This window comes from Larimichthys crocea, chromosome XXIV (genome assembly GCF_000972845.2).
Source record: "Larimichthys crocea isolate SSNF chromosome XXIV, L_crocea_2.0, whole genome shotgun sequence".
Classification (NCBI taxonomy): domain Eukaryota; kingdom Metazoa; phylum Chordata; class Actinopteri; family Sciaenidae; genus Larimichthys; species Larimichthys crocea.
In genome coordinates, this window is record NC_040034.1 from 5,467,366 (window position 1) to 5,481,348 (window position 13,983).

At 43.9% G+C, this 13,983-nt stretch overlaps 1 protein-coding gene across 2 annotated transcripts in view; it reads left to right on the top strand.

Annotated features, from left to right (window-relative positions):
* Positions 1 to 13,983, top strand: part of mipol1 (mirror-image polydactyly 1) — a 50,551-nt gene that overhangs the window by 11,740 nt on the left and 24,828 nt on the right. For both annotated transcript variants that reach the window (XM_027275195.1, XM_019258885.2), the window contains exons 8-9: positions 1,085 to 1,118; positions 1,207 to 1,377. In XM_027275195.1, the coding sequence (XP_027130996.1) occupies positions 1,085 to 1,118; positions 1,207 to 1,377 (205 nt within the window). The remainder of the gene's footprint in view (positions 1 to 1,084; positions 1,119 to 1,206; positions 1,378 to 13,983) is intronic.

A 13,983-nucleotide genomic window follows, 5' to 3' on the forward strand; every position in this document is an offset into this window, starting at 1 on the left:
TGGACGGATGGTTTCATGGTCCATGTGTTTCGTGCGTTCGTGCAGATAAAGCTCAAATCTGAGTTCATCACTCTAAAATCTAAATGATGAGTTTGTTTGAATTTACAAAGTTTGTCACGTGTGAAGTCTGACCGATGAAGGTTTGATTCTCTCTGGAATGCTGTGATCCGTCGATGGCTGCCGCCTCGGTGTTTCTGCTGAGTGAAGTGTGTGTGGGAGCGTTAATGACGGCTGTGGAGCGAGCCGAGCCGAGCCGGGCTGAGCCGGGCTGGATGGGCTGTAAGCAGGGTGTTAGAGGAGCTTTATTGGAGGCGGCTGGTCTTTCATTACCTGCTGTTCCCTGCAGAGCGGAGCCGCCTCGGCCACCTTATTACAGTTTATTACAGAAAAACAGCAGCCGGCTAAATGAAAAGAGCTTCCCAGGAGGAGAGGCAGGAGATCAGCTAGTTACCAGCTCCACGTCCACCATCATGACTGCTGTCAGAGGGAGAAATAAAGTCCTGAACAGCAGAGGAGTCCGCTTGGCCGACGGCCTCGCAGCTTTACACTGATTTTAAAATGATGGAGAGTTTCAGGTGGACTTTAGGGAACGCAGCACAAAATTACTGCACAGCTGCTGCAGCCGCTCAGGTCATCGAACAGGCTGCTGCAAAGTCCAGCTTTAATTTGGTCAGCGCCGCCAACGCTGGATAGGGGGCAGGCAGGGCCGGATTAAACCACAGAGGGTCCCAGAGCAAAAATCACCCCATGGTACCCAATTATACATGCAAATGACATCCAAACATGAACTCAGAGTCAGAAAGAACAAAGCAGAAAGGGTTTGTGTTGAAACACCTTCAAATGTTTGAATTAAATTAATTCATTCAGTCATAAAAACTTGAGTTTGACTGACAAACAGAACATGTGATCAGATCAGAACTACGTGGTTTATGTCGTGGTCATAGGTAGTTTTCATTTGGGTCGTGGGTAGTTTTTCGTGGAGTGCAGTTTATTCATTGGACAGAAGTGCATCATATAAAAGCAGATTTACCGATAGATCCTGGATCTGATGAAGATCACTGAAACTTTGTGTGTTTCTCTTCAGGTTGGAGAAAGTTCAACTTGAGGACTCGGACATGGTAAAAACTTTCAGGTTCATATAACATGTTGTGGTTTTAGAGGTCTCTGTGGTTTGTCGATCTGATCAGGTCCCTTCTTATTGGTCAGGACGTTGACGAGCTCCTTCAGTGTGTTTGTGACGCCGACTCAGTACAGGAAGTGGAACAGTTCGGTTCAGTTCTGGTTCAGCGCCTGCAACTGGCAAGGCAGCGAAGAAAAGACATCACTACTCAGGAAATGAAGGCTGTGATGGAGGAGAGAGACGGCTGTGTCGCTAAGGTGAGTCTATTTACCTGTCTGTTCATCTCTCTGTCGGTTTGTCTGTCTGAGTACAGTCAGTGTGGTGGATCAATATTACTCTGACAGGACAATCTTATGAAATGTATTATTTGTTGACTGCTTATTATTTATTGATTATAAGGTCAGATGTCAACAACAACATTAAATTCATTTTTACCTACAGAAGGTCACTGAAGGTTATGGAGCGTTATACGTTAGCATTAGACGGTCATGAGGCGTTATAGACGGCCACGAAGCATTATAGATAGTCATGAGGCGTTATAGGTGGCCACGAAGCATTATAGACAGTCATAAGGCGTTATAGATGGCCACGAAGCACTATAGATGGCCATGAGGCGTTATAGACGGCCACGAAGCATTATAGACGATCATGAGGCGTTATAGGCGGCCACGAAGCACTATAGACGGTCATGAGGCGTTATAAATGGCCACGAAGCACTATAGATGGCCATGAGGCACTATAGACGGCCACGAAGCACTATAGACGGTCATGAGACGTTATAGGCAGCCACGAAGCATTATAGATGGCCATGAGGCGTTATAGACGGCCACGAAGCACTATAGATGGCCATGAGGCGTTATAGACGGCCACGAAGCACTATAGACGGTCATGAGGCGTTATAGACGGCCACGAAGCATTATAGACGGTCATGAGGCGTTATAGTCAGCCACAAAGCACTATAGACAGCCATGAGGTGTTATAGACGGCCACGAAGCACTATAGACGGTCATGAGGTGTTATAGACGGCCACGAAGCATTATAGACGGTCATGAGGCCTTATAGACGGACACGAAGCACTATAGACTGCCATGAGGCGTTATAGACGGCCATGAAGCATTATAGATGGCCATAAGGCATTATAGACGGCCATGAGGCGTTATAGACAGTCACAAAGAGTTATAGACGTCATTATAAGGTCATGATCCGTCATGCATGGTCATGGTGGGTCATGCACGGTCATGGTGGATACGTTATAGACAGCTACGAAGAGTTAAACATGGTCACGAAGAGTCACAGCCTGGACAGTAGGGCTGGCCGATATGGACCAAAAGTCATATCTCGATATTTTTTTGCTGAATGGCGATACTCGATAAATATCGATATTTTTTCCGTGGCCGGATAATTTCATACCTTTATTATTAATGGCTTTATTATAAATCGCACTCCCACCACTGATATTACAAATCCCACAAAGCACTGTTGACGATGTCAACGAGCAGCGGGAGACATGGACAGAGGGAGAGGAGAAATAAAAGCCGACTGGCAGCATATAGTAACGATATGGTCTTGTGCTGTATCGCGTTTGAAAATATATTGATATAGATTAAAATAACGAAGCCCAGCCCTAATGGACGGTCATAGTGGGTCATAGTAACAGAACAAATCAACACAAACTTTGTGTTTGTCCTATTGCACATCTGTCCATCTGGGAGAGGGATCCCTCCTCTGTGGCTCTTCCTGAGGTTTCTTCCACCTTTTTTCCCTGTTAAAGGTTTTTGTGGGCAAGTTTTTCCTCACTGGAACCGAGGGTCTAAGGACAGAGGGTGTCACTCCCTGTACAGATTGTAAAGCCTCAGAGGAAAATGGACTTTGTGACTTTGGGCTGTACAAATGAATTAACTAGTCCCCCGGCAGTCTAGTCCTATGGCAGCATAACTAAGGGATGACCTGAGCCAGCACTAACTATAAGCTCTATCAAAGAGGAAAGTCTTCAGTCTACTCTTAAAGGTGTTGACCGTGTCTGCCTCCTGAACCCAGAATGGTAGTTTGTTCCACAGAAGAGGAGCCTGATAGCTGAAAGCTCTGGCTCCCAATCTACTTTTGGAAACTATAGGAACCACAAGGAACCACAAGGAACCCAGCGTCCTGAGAGCGCAGTGTTCTAGAGGGGTAATAAGGTATTATGAGCTCTTTTAGATAAGATGGTGCCTGACCATGAAGAGCTTTGTAAGTAAGGAGAAGAATTTTAAATTCTATTCTAGATTTAATAGGTAGCCAATGCAAGGAAGCCAAAATGGGAGAGATGTGATCTCTGATCTTGGTTCCTGTCAGAACACGTGCAGCAGCATTCTGAATTAACTGCAAAGTCCTCAGAGACTTATTGGAGCAGCCTGATAACAAAGAGTTACAATAGTCCAGCCTTGAAGTAACAAATGCGTGGACTAGTTTTTCTGCATCCGCCTGAGAGACAATGCGTCTGATTTTGGCGATGTTACGTAAGTGGAAGAATGCAGTCCTCGAAATTTGTTTTATGTGACGTTAAAGGACAAATCCTGATCAAAAACAACTCCAAGATCCTTTACAGTGGAGCTGGAGGCCAGGGTGATCCCATCTAAAGTAACTAAGTCTCTAGAAAGAGAGTTTCTGAGGTGTTTGGGTCCAATTACAAGAACTTCAGTTTTGTCTGAATTTAACATCAAAAAATTGTAGGTCATCCAACTTTTTATATCCTTAAGGCATGCTTGGAGTTTAGTTAATTGATTGGTTTCATAAATATAAATATAATTGTGTGTCGTCAACAGTGAAATTTAATTGAGTGAACCCTAATAATTGTCCCTAGAGAAAGCATATATAAACTGAATAGAAGTACAGAACCTTGTGGGACAAACTTTGGTATGCATGGAGGATTCATCATTGATGTGAACAAACTGAAAACGATCTAAGAAATAGGACTTCATGGTCATGGTGGGTCACAGAGGTTATCAGAGTTACAGAGACCCGAGCAGCTCAAATCTCAGGTTTAAGTTTTGAAAGTGAAGAACAGTTTTTGAACAGTGAGGAGACAAATATTGATCGAGCTGACGAAGCTGATGTTTGTTGAACACTGTTTACTAACCTGTCTGCTCAGGTGTGTGTGTTTGAATCTAATGTATTTGCTTTTGGAGACGGAGGAGCTGCTGATGTTCTCTCACCTCGATGACATCATGACACAGGCTTGATAAATATGACCATTTGAATCACACCTTCATGGTCTGAATGACTAATCAGACCAACAAACACACGAATAGACATTAGACCAGAGGACATCTGGACTTTTTTCTGATGAGTCAGAATCTGACAGTTCTGGTTCAGACCGCCGTGTCTTTGTGAACAGATGGTATCTCCAGATGTGGTTCCCACCTTGAAGAACGGAGGAGGAGTTGTGATGGTGATACACTGAACCAACATTTTCACCATCATCGTCCATGTTAAACTGAAACTGACTTTAAAATCATTTCATATAAACTTTAAACGATTTGCTGTTTTAATGTTCTGGCGGATTATTTTCCTTCGTCCGTTCTTCAGATTTTTGATAAAATCAGTCAATAATCAATAAATGAAGATTTCAAAGTTTGAAGAACAAATTTTCGTCTTCCTGTCACTCCTCTGATTATTATCGAGTTCACTTCACACAGTTTATTACCAAAACCTGCAGAGTCCTGGATTTATTACCCACAATTCATCTGGATTCATATACCGCTCTCTGTGGGAGGATGGGGGGAGGAGGGGGAGGAGGGGGAGGAGGGGGGTAGATATGAAAAAAGATGAGAAGTCTGACTGATGGGGGGGGGGGGCTCAGAAGCTCCGCCTCCGCCGGATAGATCAGAAACTTTCATCTGTTCATCTGTTCCCTCACTGTGACTGACTTCTGTCACCATGGTAACTGACCTGCACTGGAAACCATGGCAACAGTCTCCATGGGACCAGAGGAGGGAAGGGCGAGGGAGCAGGGTAAACAACAGGAAGTGGTACTTTTAAACAGGAAGTGGAAGTACGGCTTCATCTACACAGGCAGGACGAGGGACAGAGGGAGCGTTTATACTTATAGAGAAGTGGTACTCGTAGAGATGAAGCGGTACTCATAGAGGTGAAGCGGTACTCGTAGAGGTGAAGCAGTACTCGTAGAAATTAAGTGGTGTATATAGAGGTGAAGCGGTACTTGTATAGGTGAAGCGGTACTCGTAGAGATGAAGCGGTACTCATAGAGGTGAAGCGGTGCTCGTAGAGGTGAAGCAGTACTCGTAGAAATTAAGTGGTGTATATAGAGGTGAAGCGGTACTCGTAGAGGTGAAGCGGTGCTCGTAGAGGTGAAGCGGTACTCGTAGAAATTAAGTGGTGTATATAGAGATGAAGCGGTACTTGTATAGGTGAAGCGGTACTCGTAGAGATGAAGCGGTACTCATAGAGGTGAAGCGGTGCTCGTAGAGGTGAAGCAGTACTCGTAGAAATTAAGTGGTGTATATAGAGGTGAAGCGGTACTCGTAGAGATGAAGCGGTGTTCATAGAGGTGAAGCGGTACTCGTAGAAATTAAGTGGTGTATATAGAGGTGAAGCAGTACTCGTATAGGTGAAGCAGTACTCGTAGAGATGAAGCGGTACTCGTAGAAATGAAGTGGTGTATATAGAGGTGAAGCAGTACTCGTATAGGTGAAGCAGTACTCATAGAGATGAAGCGGTACTTGTAGAAATGAAGTGGTGTATATAGAGGTGAAGCGGTACTTATAGAGGTGAAGCGGTACTCGTAGGAATTAAGTGGTGTATATAGAGGTGAAGCAGTACTCGTATAGGTGAAGCAGTACTCGTAGAGATGAAGCGGTACTCGTAGAAATGAAGTGGTGTATATAGAGGTGAAGCAGTACTCGTATAGGTGAAGCAGTACTCATAGAGATGAAGCGGTACTTGTAGAAATGAAGTGGTGTATATAGAGGTGAAGCGGTACTCATAGAGGTGAAGCGGTACTCGTAGAAATTAAGTGGTGTATATAGAGGTGAAGCAGTACTCGTATAGGTGAAGCAGTACTCGTAGAGATGAAGCGGTACTCGTAGAAATGAAGTGGTGTATATAGAGGTGAAGCAGTACTCGTATAGGTGAAGCAGTACTCATAGAGATGAAGCGGTACTTGTAGAAATGAAGTGGTGTATATAGAGGTGAAGCGGTACTCATAGAGGTGAAGCGGTACTCGTAGGAATTAAGTGGTGTATATAGAGGTGAAGCAGTACTCGTATAGGTGAAGCAGTACTCGTAGAGATGAAGCGGTACTCGTAGAAATGAAGTGGTGTATATAGAGGTGAAGCGGTACTCATATAGGTGAAGCGGTACTCGTAGAGATGAAACGGTAGTCGTAGAGATGAAGCGGTACTCGTAGAAATTAAGTGGTGTATATAGAGGTGAAGTGGTACTCGTATAGGTGAAGTGGTACTCGTATAGGTGAAGTGGTACTCGTAGAGATGAAGCGGTACTCGTAGAGATGAAACCGTAGTCGTAGAGATGAAGCGGTACTCGTAGAAATTAAGTGGTGTATATAGAGGTAAAGCGGTACTCGTAGAGATGAAATGGTACTCGTAGAAATGAAGTGGTGTATATAGAGGTAAAATGGTACTCGTAGAAATGAAGTGGTGTATATAGAGGTGAAGTGGTACTCGTAGAGGTGAAGCAGTACTCGTAGAGATGAAGTGGTACTCGTAGAGGTGAAGTGGTACTCGTAGAGGTGAAGTGGTACTTGTAGAGATGAAGTGGTGTATATAGAGGTGAAGTGTATATATAGAGGTAAAGCAGTACTCGTATAGGTGAAGCGGTACTCGTATAGATGAAGTGGTACTCGTAGCGGTGAAGTGGTATATATAGAGGTGAAGCGGTACTCGTATAGGTGAAGTGATACTTGTAGAGATGAAGTGGTGTATATAAAGGTGAAGTGGTGTATATAGAGGTGAAGCGGTACTCGTAGAAGTGAGGTGGTGTGTGTATGTATGTATATATATATGTGTGTGTGTGTGTATATAGAGATAGAAGATATATAGATAGAGATACATAGATACATATAGACAGAGATACATATACACAAGATAAGAGATAGATACAGATATCGTTATAGATCATATTAGATAGCTCTATATATAGATATAATACCCGCTACATATATCTCCTTCTACTCGCTAGAGCGATCGATAGACTATTATCTATCGATCTATCCACCTATACCAGCTAATTATACATATAGCTTAAAGATATATATCTATCGTCTAAGTATGGTATAAACACACAACCCACCCATATACTTCTTCTACCTTACAGACCCCACACCACCTGCTCACCTTCTTCTAACGATACCCCCCCCAACCCCACCCGCTTCACCTCTATATACACACCCACTTACAACCTTTTATAATACACCCCCTACATCTCTCCCAGATCACTTACCCTATAACAGAAGTCACCAGCTTCAAACCTCGCTCTATAACCAACTTTCACGCTCACGATACCATTCCGGGAAAGTCATCATCATAATGCAGTTCACAAGCACGCTAACACCCCGACTTCGATCTCGCGAGTACCCCCCCTAACCCCGAGTACCCAATACCACCCCTCAAGACGATTCCCACAAGCTTCACTAATACGAATCGCTCTAACTACTAACTCGCGTGCTTGCCCCTCTCTTTACACTATTCAATTCACCTCTATATACCCAAACCAACAAGACACCCCACTATCCATCGCTACAAAGTACCCGAAACGTACCACTTTTTATCACCAAATTCACCTACTAACTATAAAAGCAACCATCTACGAGATACACACAACTATCAAGTCACCTCTAAACAGAGTACCGCCAAAAGGAAAGAACAAATAACAAAACTTCACCGCCTTTACTTCAACTCAATTTACTTCATTCACCTCTACGTCACCACTTCACCTCTAAACTATTCACAACTACACGTCACCTCTAAACGAGTACTCCACCTACTTCATCTCGCGATACTTACTGCTCACCTCGACGAGTACCACTTCACCTCATATATACACCACGTTCATTTCTACGAGTACCATGTTAAAACTCTATACAATACACCACTTCATTTCCTAAACGAGTACCATGACTGCATCCTCTACGAGTACCACCTACCCACCACCGCTTTTACCTCTATATACACCACTTAATTTCTAACGAGGACCAACCATACCCGCTTCCATCGCTATACGACTAAACGGTTTTCATCTCTACGAGTAACGCCACCCCCAAACTACCCGCACCCTCCGCTTCAACCTCTATATATACCACTTCAATTCCACCGCTAACGAAGTACCCAACTTCATCTATACGAGGTACCCAAACCAGCTTCACCTATACGAGTACTGCTTTGGCTTTGTACCTCTATATAGACACTTCACCTCTAATATACAAATAAACAAACAACACTTCATTCCTCATCTATACAAAACCACAACTCACTTTTTCACCTCTACGAGTACCCAACGTCCAATCACCTCTATCACCGCTACAGTACCACTTACTTCACCATCTACGAGTACAACACTCAATCGCTACGAGTACTGCTTTCATATCACCTCTCGAGTACCAACTAATCAGCCTACATACATTACAACACTTCAAGGACGACGAGTACCATTTATATTACCTCTATATATCAACCACTTCATTTTTCCTCGAGTACCATGTCATCTCTACGAGTACCCCCTACCGCGTTAAAACCTCTATATCACCCATTAATTTTCTACGAGTACCGCTTCAATCTCTACGACTACTACTAAAAACGGTTTCATCTCTACGAGTACCAAAACGTTACCTATACCCACCAACCAACCACACATACCCACCTACTCCTTTACCCTTCATCTCTAAGAGTACCAATTCACCTAGACGAGTACCATTTCACCTAGACGAGTACCACCACTCCTTCACCGCGATATACACCACTTAAATTTCTAACGAGTCACTATTTCCTTTAACCCAACCAAATAAAACGCAGCTTCAATCATCATAGACTACTCACTACCTGTATTCATCTCTACGAGTACCCCCCCACGCACCATCCTACCGTTGTCACCATATAAGGAGTAACCAAAACGCTGTACATCACCTACTATATTGACGAACAACTTTAACTTCATTTCTACGAGTACCCCACCCCTACCTACCGCGTCAGCTCTACGAGTACGGACTGCTTCAAACCTAATAACGAGTAGCGAGCTTCACACACCTCTATAAGACTCAACCACTTAATTCCTACGAGTACCACCTCCTCCGCTTACACCTCTATGAGTACCAACCCCGCTATCACCATCTATATACAAACACCACTTCATTTCTACAAGTACGCAAACCCCCTACCTTCCCTTTTTTTCCTACTATTAACCCCACCAAACAAACCAAACAACTACCTTGCCACCCCACCCCACCGCTATCTTCATCAATCTCCTATGATTACTCTCTAGACATCTTCTCTACGCTTTTCACCTCATTCATCATATACGAGTACTGCGATCAACACCTCTATATACAACACCAACCTAACTACCTAAAATCAATTCCTACGAGTACCCCCATCCTCCCCTACCTCTTCACCTAGTACCTTTACCACCAACCACAGTACCAAAAAACCAAAAAAACAACACCCAACACAAAAAACCGCTTCATCTCTACCGGAGTACTTGTATCTGCTTTCACCTATACGAGTACTTACTTTGCTTCACCTCTATATACATGAACACCACTTAATTTCTACGAGTAACCCTACCCCCCTCCCCCAAAAAGCATACCCCCACTACCCCCCCACCACCTACCTCTACCCCCCACAAAGTAAAATCCAACCCTACCCACCCCAACCCGCTTACCTCTATATACAAATACAACGATAAAACCAAACTTAAAAGTTTCTCTACGAGTAACCCCCGAGTACCACCACCCGCTTCAACCTCTATATACAACCACTTAATTGCTACAAGTACTAATCTTCTAACTACTCGCGTCATCATCTCTAACGAGTACCCGTAACCCACCCAGAACCAACCCCCCCCCCATAACCCACCACCCCCGCTTCAATCTCACGAGTACCTAACCTACCCCCCACCCCGCTTCATCAAATCACCTCTATGATACCCACCCGCTTCATCTCTACGAGTACCCCACCAACCGCTTTAAAAACCTCTATATACACCACTTAATTTCTATAATTTCTTTCTTTCTAAGAGGACACCCACCCCAGTACCCCCCCTCTTCAACCTCTAACGAGCACCCCGCCTTCATCACCTCTACGAGTACCCCTAACACCCCACCACCCGCTTCATGTCAATCATCATTCATTCAGGCACCCTATTACAAACCACTTATTTCAAACTACGAGTACCTACTTCTACTCTCGGCTTCACATTCAACCTCTACGAGCAGCAACCGAAGCCAACCCCACGCTTCATCAATCATCAAACTCTAGGAGTACACCTACCCTAAAATAACCATCCAAACCCTAACCGCTTCAATCTATAACGAGTAACCTCCCCCCCCCCGCTATCATCACCTAGTTCAAGTACCGTACCTAACCCAAGTACCGCTGTCATCTCTATATAACACAACTTAATTCTACTACGAGTACCTACTTACAACGCTTCACCTCTACGAGCACCGCTTCACCTCCTACGAGTACCCCCAACCCTACCTCTCCCCCGACCACCATTATCACCTCATATTAAACCACTTAATTTTACAGTTACTGCTTCACCTCTACGGCACCGCTTCACCTCTGTAACCTCGACCGTTACCGCTATCATCTCGACGAGTACCCTACCTTACCCACCTAGCTCCCTATAACAGTACGCTTCAACACCTTCATCATACACACACTTAATTTCTACTAGTACTTCTCAACCTCTACGAGTACCGCTTTCACCTCTATGAGTACCGCTTCTCTCTACGAGTACCACTTCTCTATAAGTATAAACGCTCCCCTCGTCCCTCGTCCTGCCTGTGTAGATGAAGCCGTACTTCCACTTCCTGTTTAAAAGTACCACTTCCTGTTCGTTTACCCTGCTCCCTCGCCCTTCCTCCTCTGGTCCCATGGAGACTGTTGGCCATGGTTTCAGTGCAGGTCAGTTACCATGGTGACAGAAGTCAGTCACAGTGGGGAACAGATGAACAGATGAAAGTTTCTGATCTATCCGGCGAGGCGGAGCTTCTGAGCCCCCCCCCCCCATCAGTCAGACTTCTCATCTTTTTTCATATCTACCACTATACCCCCTCCTCCCCCTCCTCCCCTCCTCCCCCCACCCCCCCCATCCTCCCACAGAGCGCGGTAATAGAATCCAGATGCATTGTGGGTAATAAATCCAGGACTCTGCAGGTTTTGGTAATAAACTGTGGTGAAGTGAACTCGATAATAATCAGAGGAGTGACAGGAAACGAAAATTTGTTCTTCTTCAAACTTTGAAATCTTCATTATTTATTGATTAGTGGACTGATTTTATCAACAAATCTGAAGCGACGGACGAAGGAAAATAATAATCCGCCAGAACATTAAACACAGCAAATCGTTTAAAGTTTATATGAAATGATTTTAAAGTCAGTTTCAGTTTAACATGGAATGATGAGGGGAAAATGTGGGTTCAGTGTATCACCATCACAACTCCACTCCTCCTCCGCCTCTCTGTTTTCAAGGTGGGGAACCACATCTGGGAGATACCATCTGTTCACAAAGACACGGCGGTCTGAACCAGAACTGTCAGATTTCTGACTCATCAGAAAAAAGTCCAGATGTCCTCTGGTCTAATGTCTATTCGTGTGTTGTTGGTCTGATTAGTCATTCAGACCATGAAGGTGTGATTCCAAATGGTCATATTTATACAACCTGTGTCATGATGTCATCCGAGGTGAAGAAACAGACATTCAGCAGCTCCTCCGTCTCCAAAAGCAAATACATTAGATCATACAACACACACCTGAGCAGACAGGTTAGTAAACAGTGTTCAACAAACATCAGCTTCGTCGGCGCTCGATCAATATTTGTTCTCCTCACTGTTCAAAAACTGTTTTCACTTCAAAACTTAAACCTGAGATTTGAGCTGCTCGGGTTCTCGCCTTTAACTCTGATAACCTCTGTGACCCACCATGACCATGAAGTCCTTTTCTAATTTCTGATCGTTTTTCAGTTTGTTCACACACTCAATATGAATCCTCCATGCATACCAAAGTTTGTCCCACAAGTTCTGTACTTCTATCTTATTCAGTTTATATATGCTTTCTAAGGGACAATTATTAGGGTCACTCAATTAAATTTCACTGACTGTTGACGACACACAAACAAAAACAATATATTTATATTTTATGAAACCAATCAATATAACTAAACCCCTCCAAGCATGCCTTAAGGATATAAAAAGTTGAGATGACCTAACAATTTTTTGATGTTAAATTCAGACAAAAACTGAATGTTCTTGTAATTGGACCCAAACACCTCAGAACACTCTCTTTCTAGAGACTTAGTTACTTTAGATGGGATCCCACCCTGGCCTCCAGCTCCACTGTAAAGGATCTTGGAGTTGTTTTGGATTTTGCTAGGATTTGTCTTTAACGTCACATAAACAAATTTCGAGGACTGCATTCTTTTCCACTACGTAACATCGCCAAAACAAAAAAAATCAGACGCATTGTCCTTTCTCTCAGCCGCTCCAAGAGCGATGCAAAAACTAGTCCACAGCATTGTTTTACTTCTTTTTCAATTTTATTATTCAGCTGGACTATTGTAACTCTTTGTTGCCTCAAGGCTATGGCCGGCACATAAGTCTCTGAGGGACTTTGCATTTAATTCAGAATGGTGCTCACGTTGTCTGACAGGAACCAGATCAGAGATCACATCTCTCCCATTCTGGATTCTAGTGCATTGGCTTACCTGTTAAATCTAGAATAGAATTTAAATTCTTCCCTTACTTACCAAAGCTCTTCATGGTCAGACCACCATCATATCTATAAAGAGGTCATAGTACCTTACACCCCTCTAGCAACAATGCGCTCTCAGGACCGCCTGGGTTCCTTGTGGTTCCTTGTGGTTCTCTAGTTTCCAAAGGAAGATTGGGAGCATGAAGCTTTCAGCTATTCAGGCGGCTCCTCTCGTGGACAAACTACCATTCTGGGTTCCGAGGCGACACGGTCCAACACCAACCTTTAAGAGCATAGACTGAAAGACTTTCCTCTTTGATAGAGCTTATAGTTGTGCTGGCTCAGGTCATCCATTAGTTTATGTGCCATCAGGGGCCTAGACTGCCGGGGGACTAGTTAATTCATTTGTACGCCCAAAGTCAACAAAGTCCATTTTCCTCTGAGGCTTTACAATCTGGTACAGGGAGTGACAATGCACCTCTGTCCTTAGCCCTCGGTCCAGTGAGGAACAAACTTGCCCACAAAAACTTTTTAACAGGGAAAAAAAAAAGGTGAAGAAACCTAGGAAGAGCCACAAGAGGAGGGATCCCTCTCCCGATGACAGATGTGCAATAGGACAAACACAACGTTTGTGTTGATTTGTTCTGTTACTATGACCCACTATGACCGTCCCATTATGGGCTGGGCTTCGTTAGTTAGAATGCTATATCCAATATATTTTCAAACGCGATACAGCACAAGACCATATCGTACATATGCTGCCAGTCGGCTTTTATTTCTCCTCTCCCCCTCTGTCCATGTCTCCCCGATCTCGTTGACAACGTCAACAGTGGCTTTTGGGATTTGGTAATATCAAGTGGTGGGAGTGCGATTTATAATAATAAAGCCATAATTAATAAAGTATGAGAAATTATCCGGGCCAGGAACAAACACGGAAAAAATA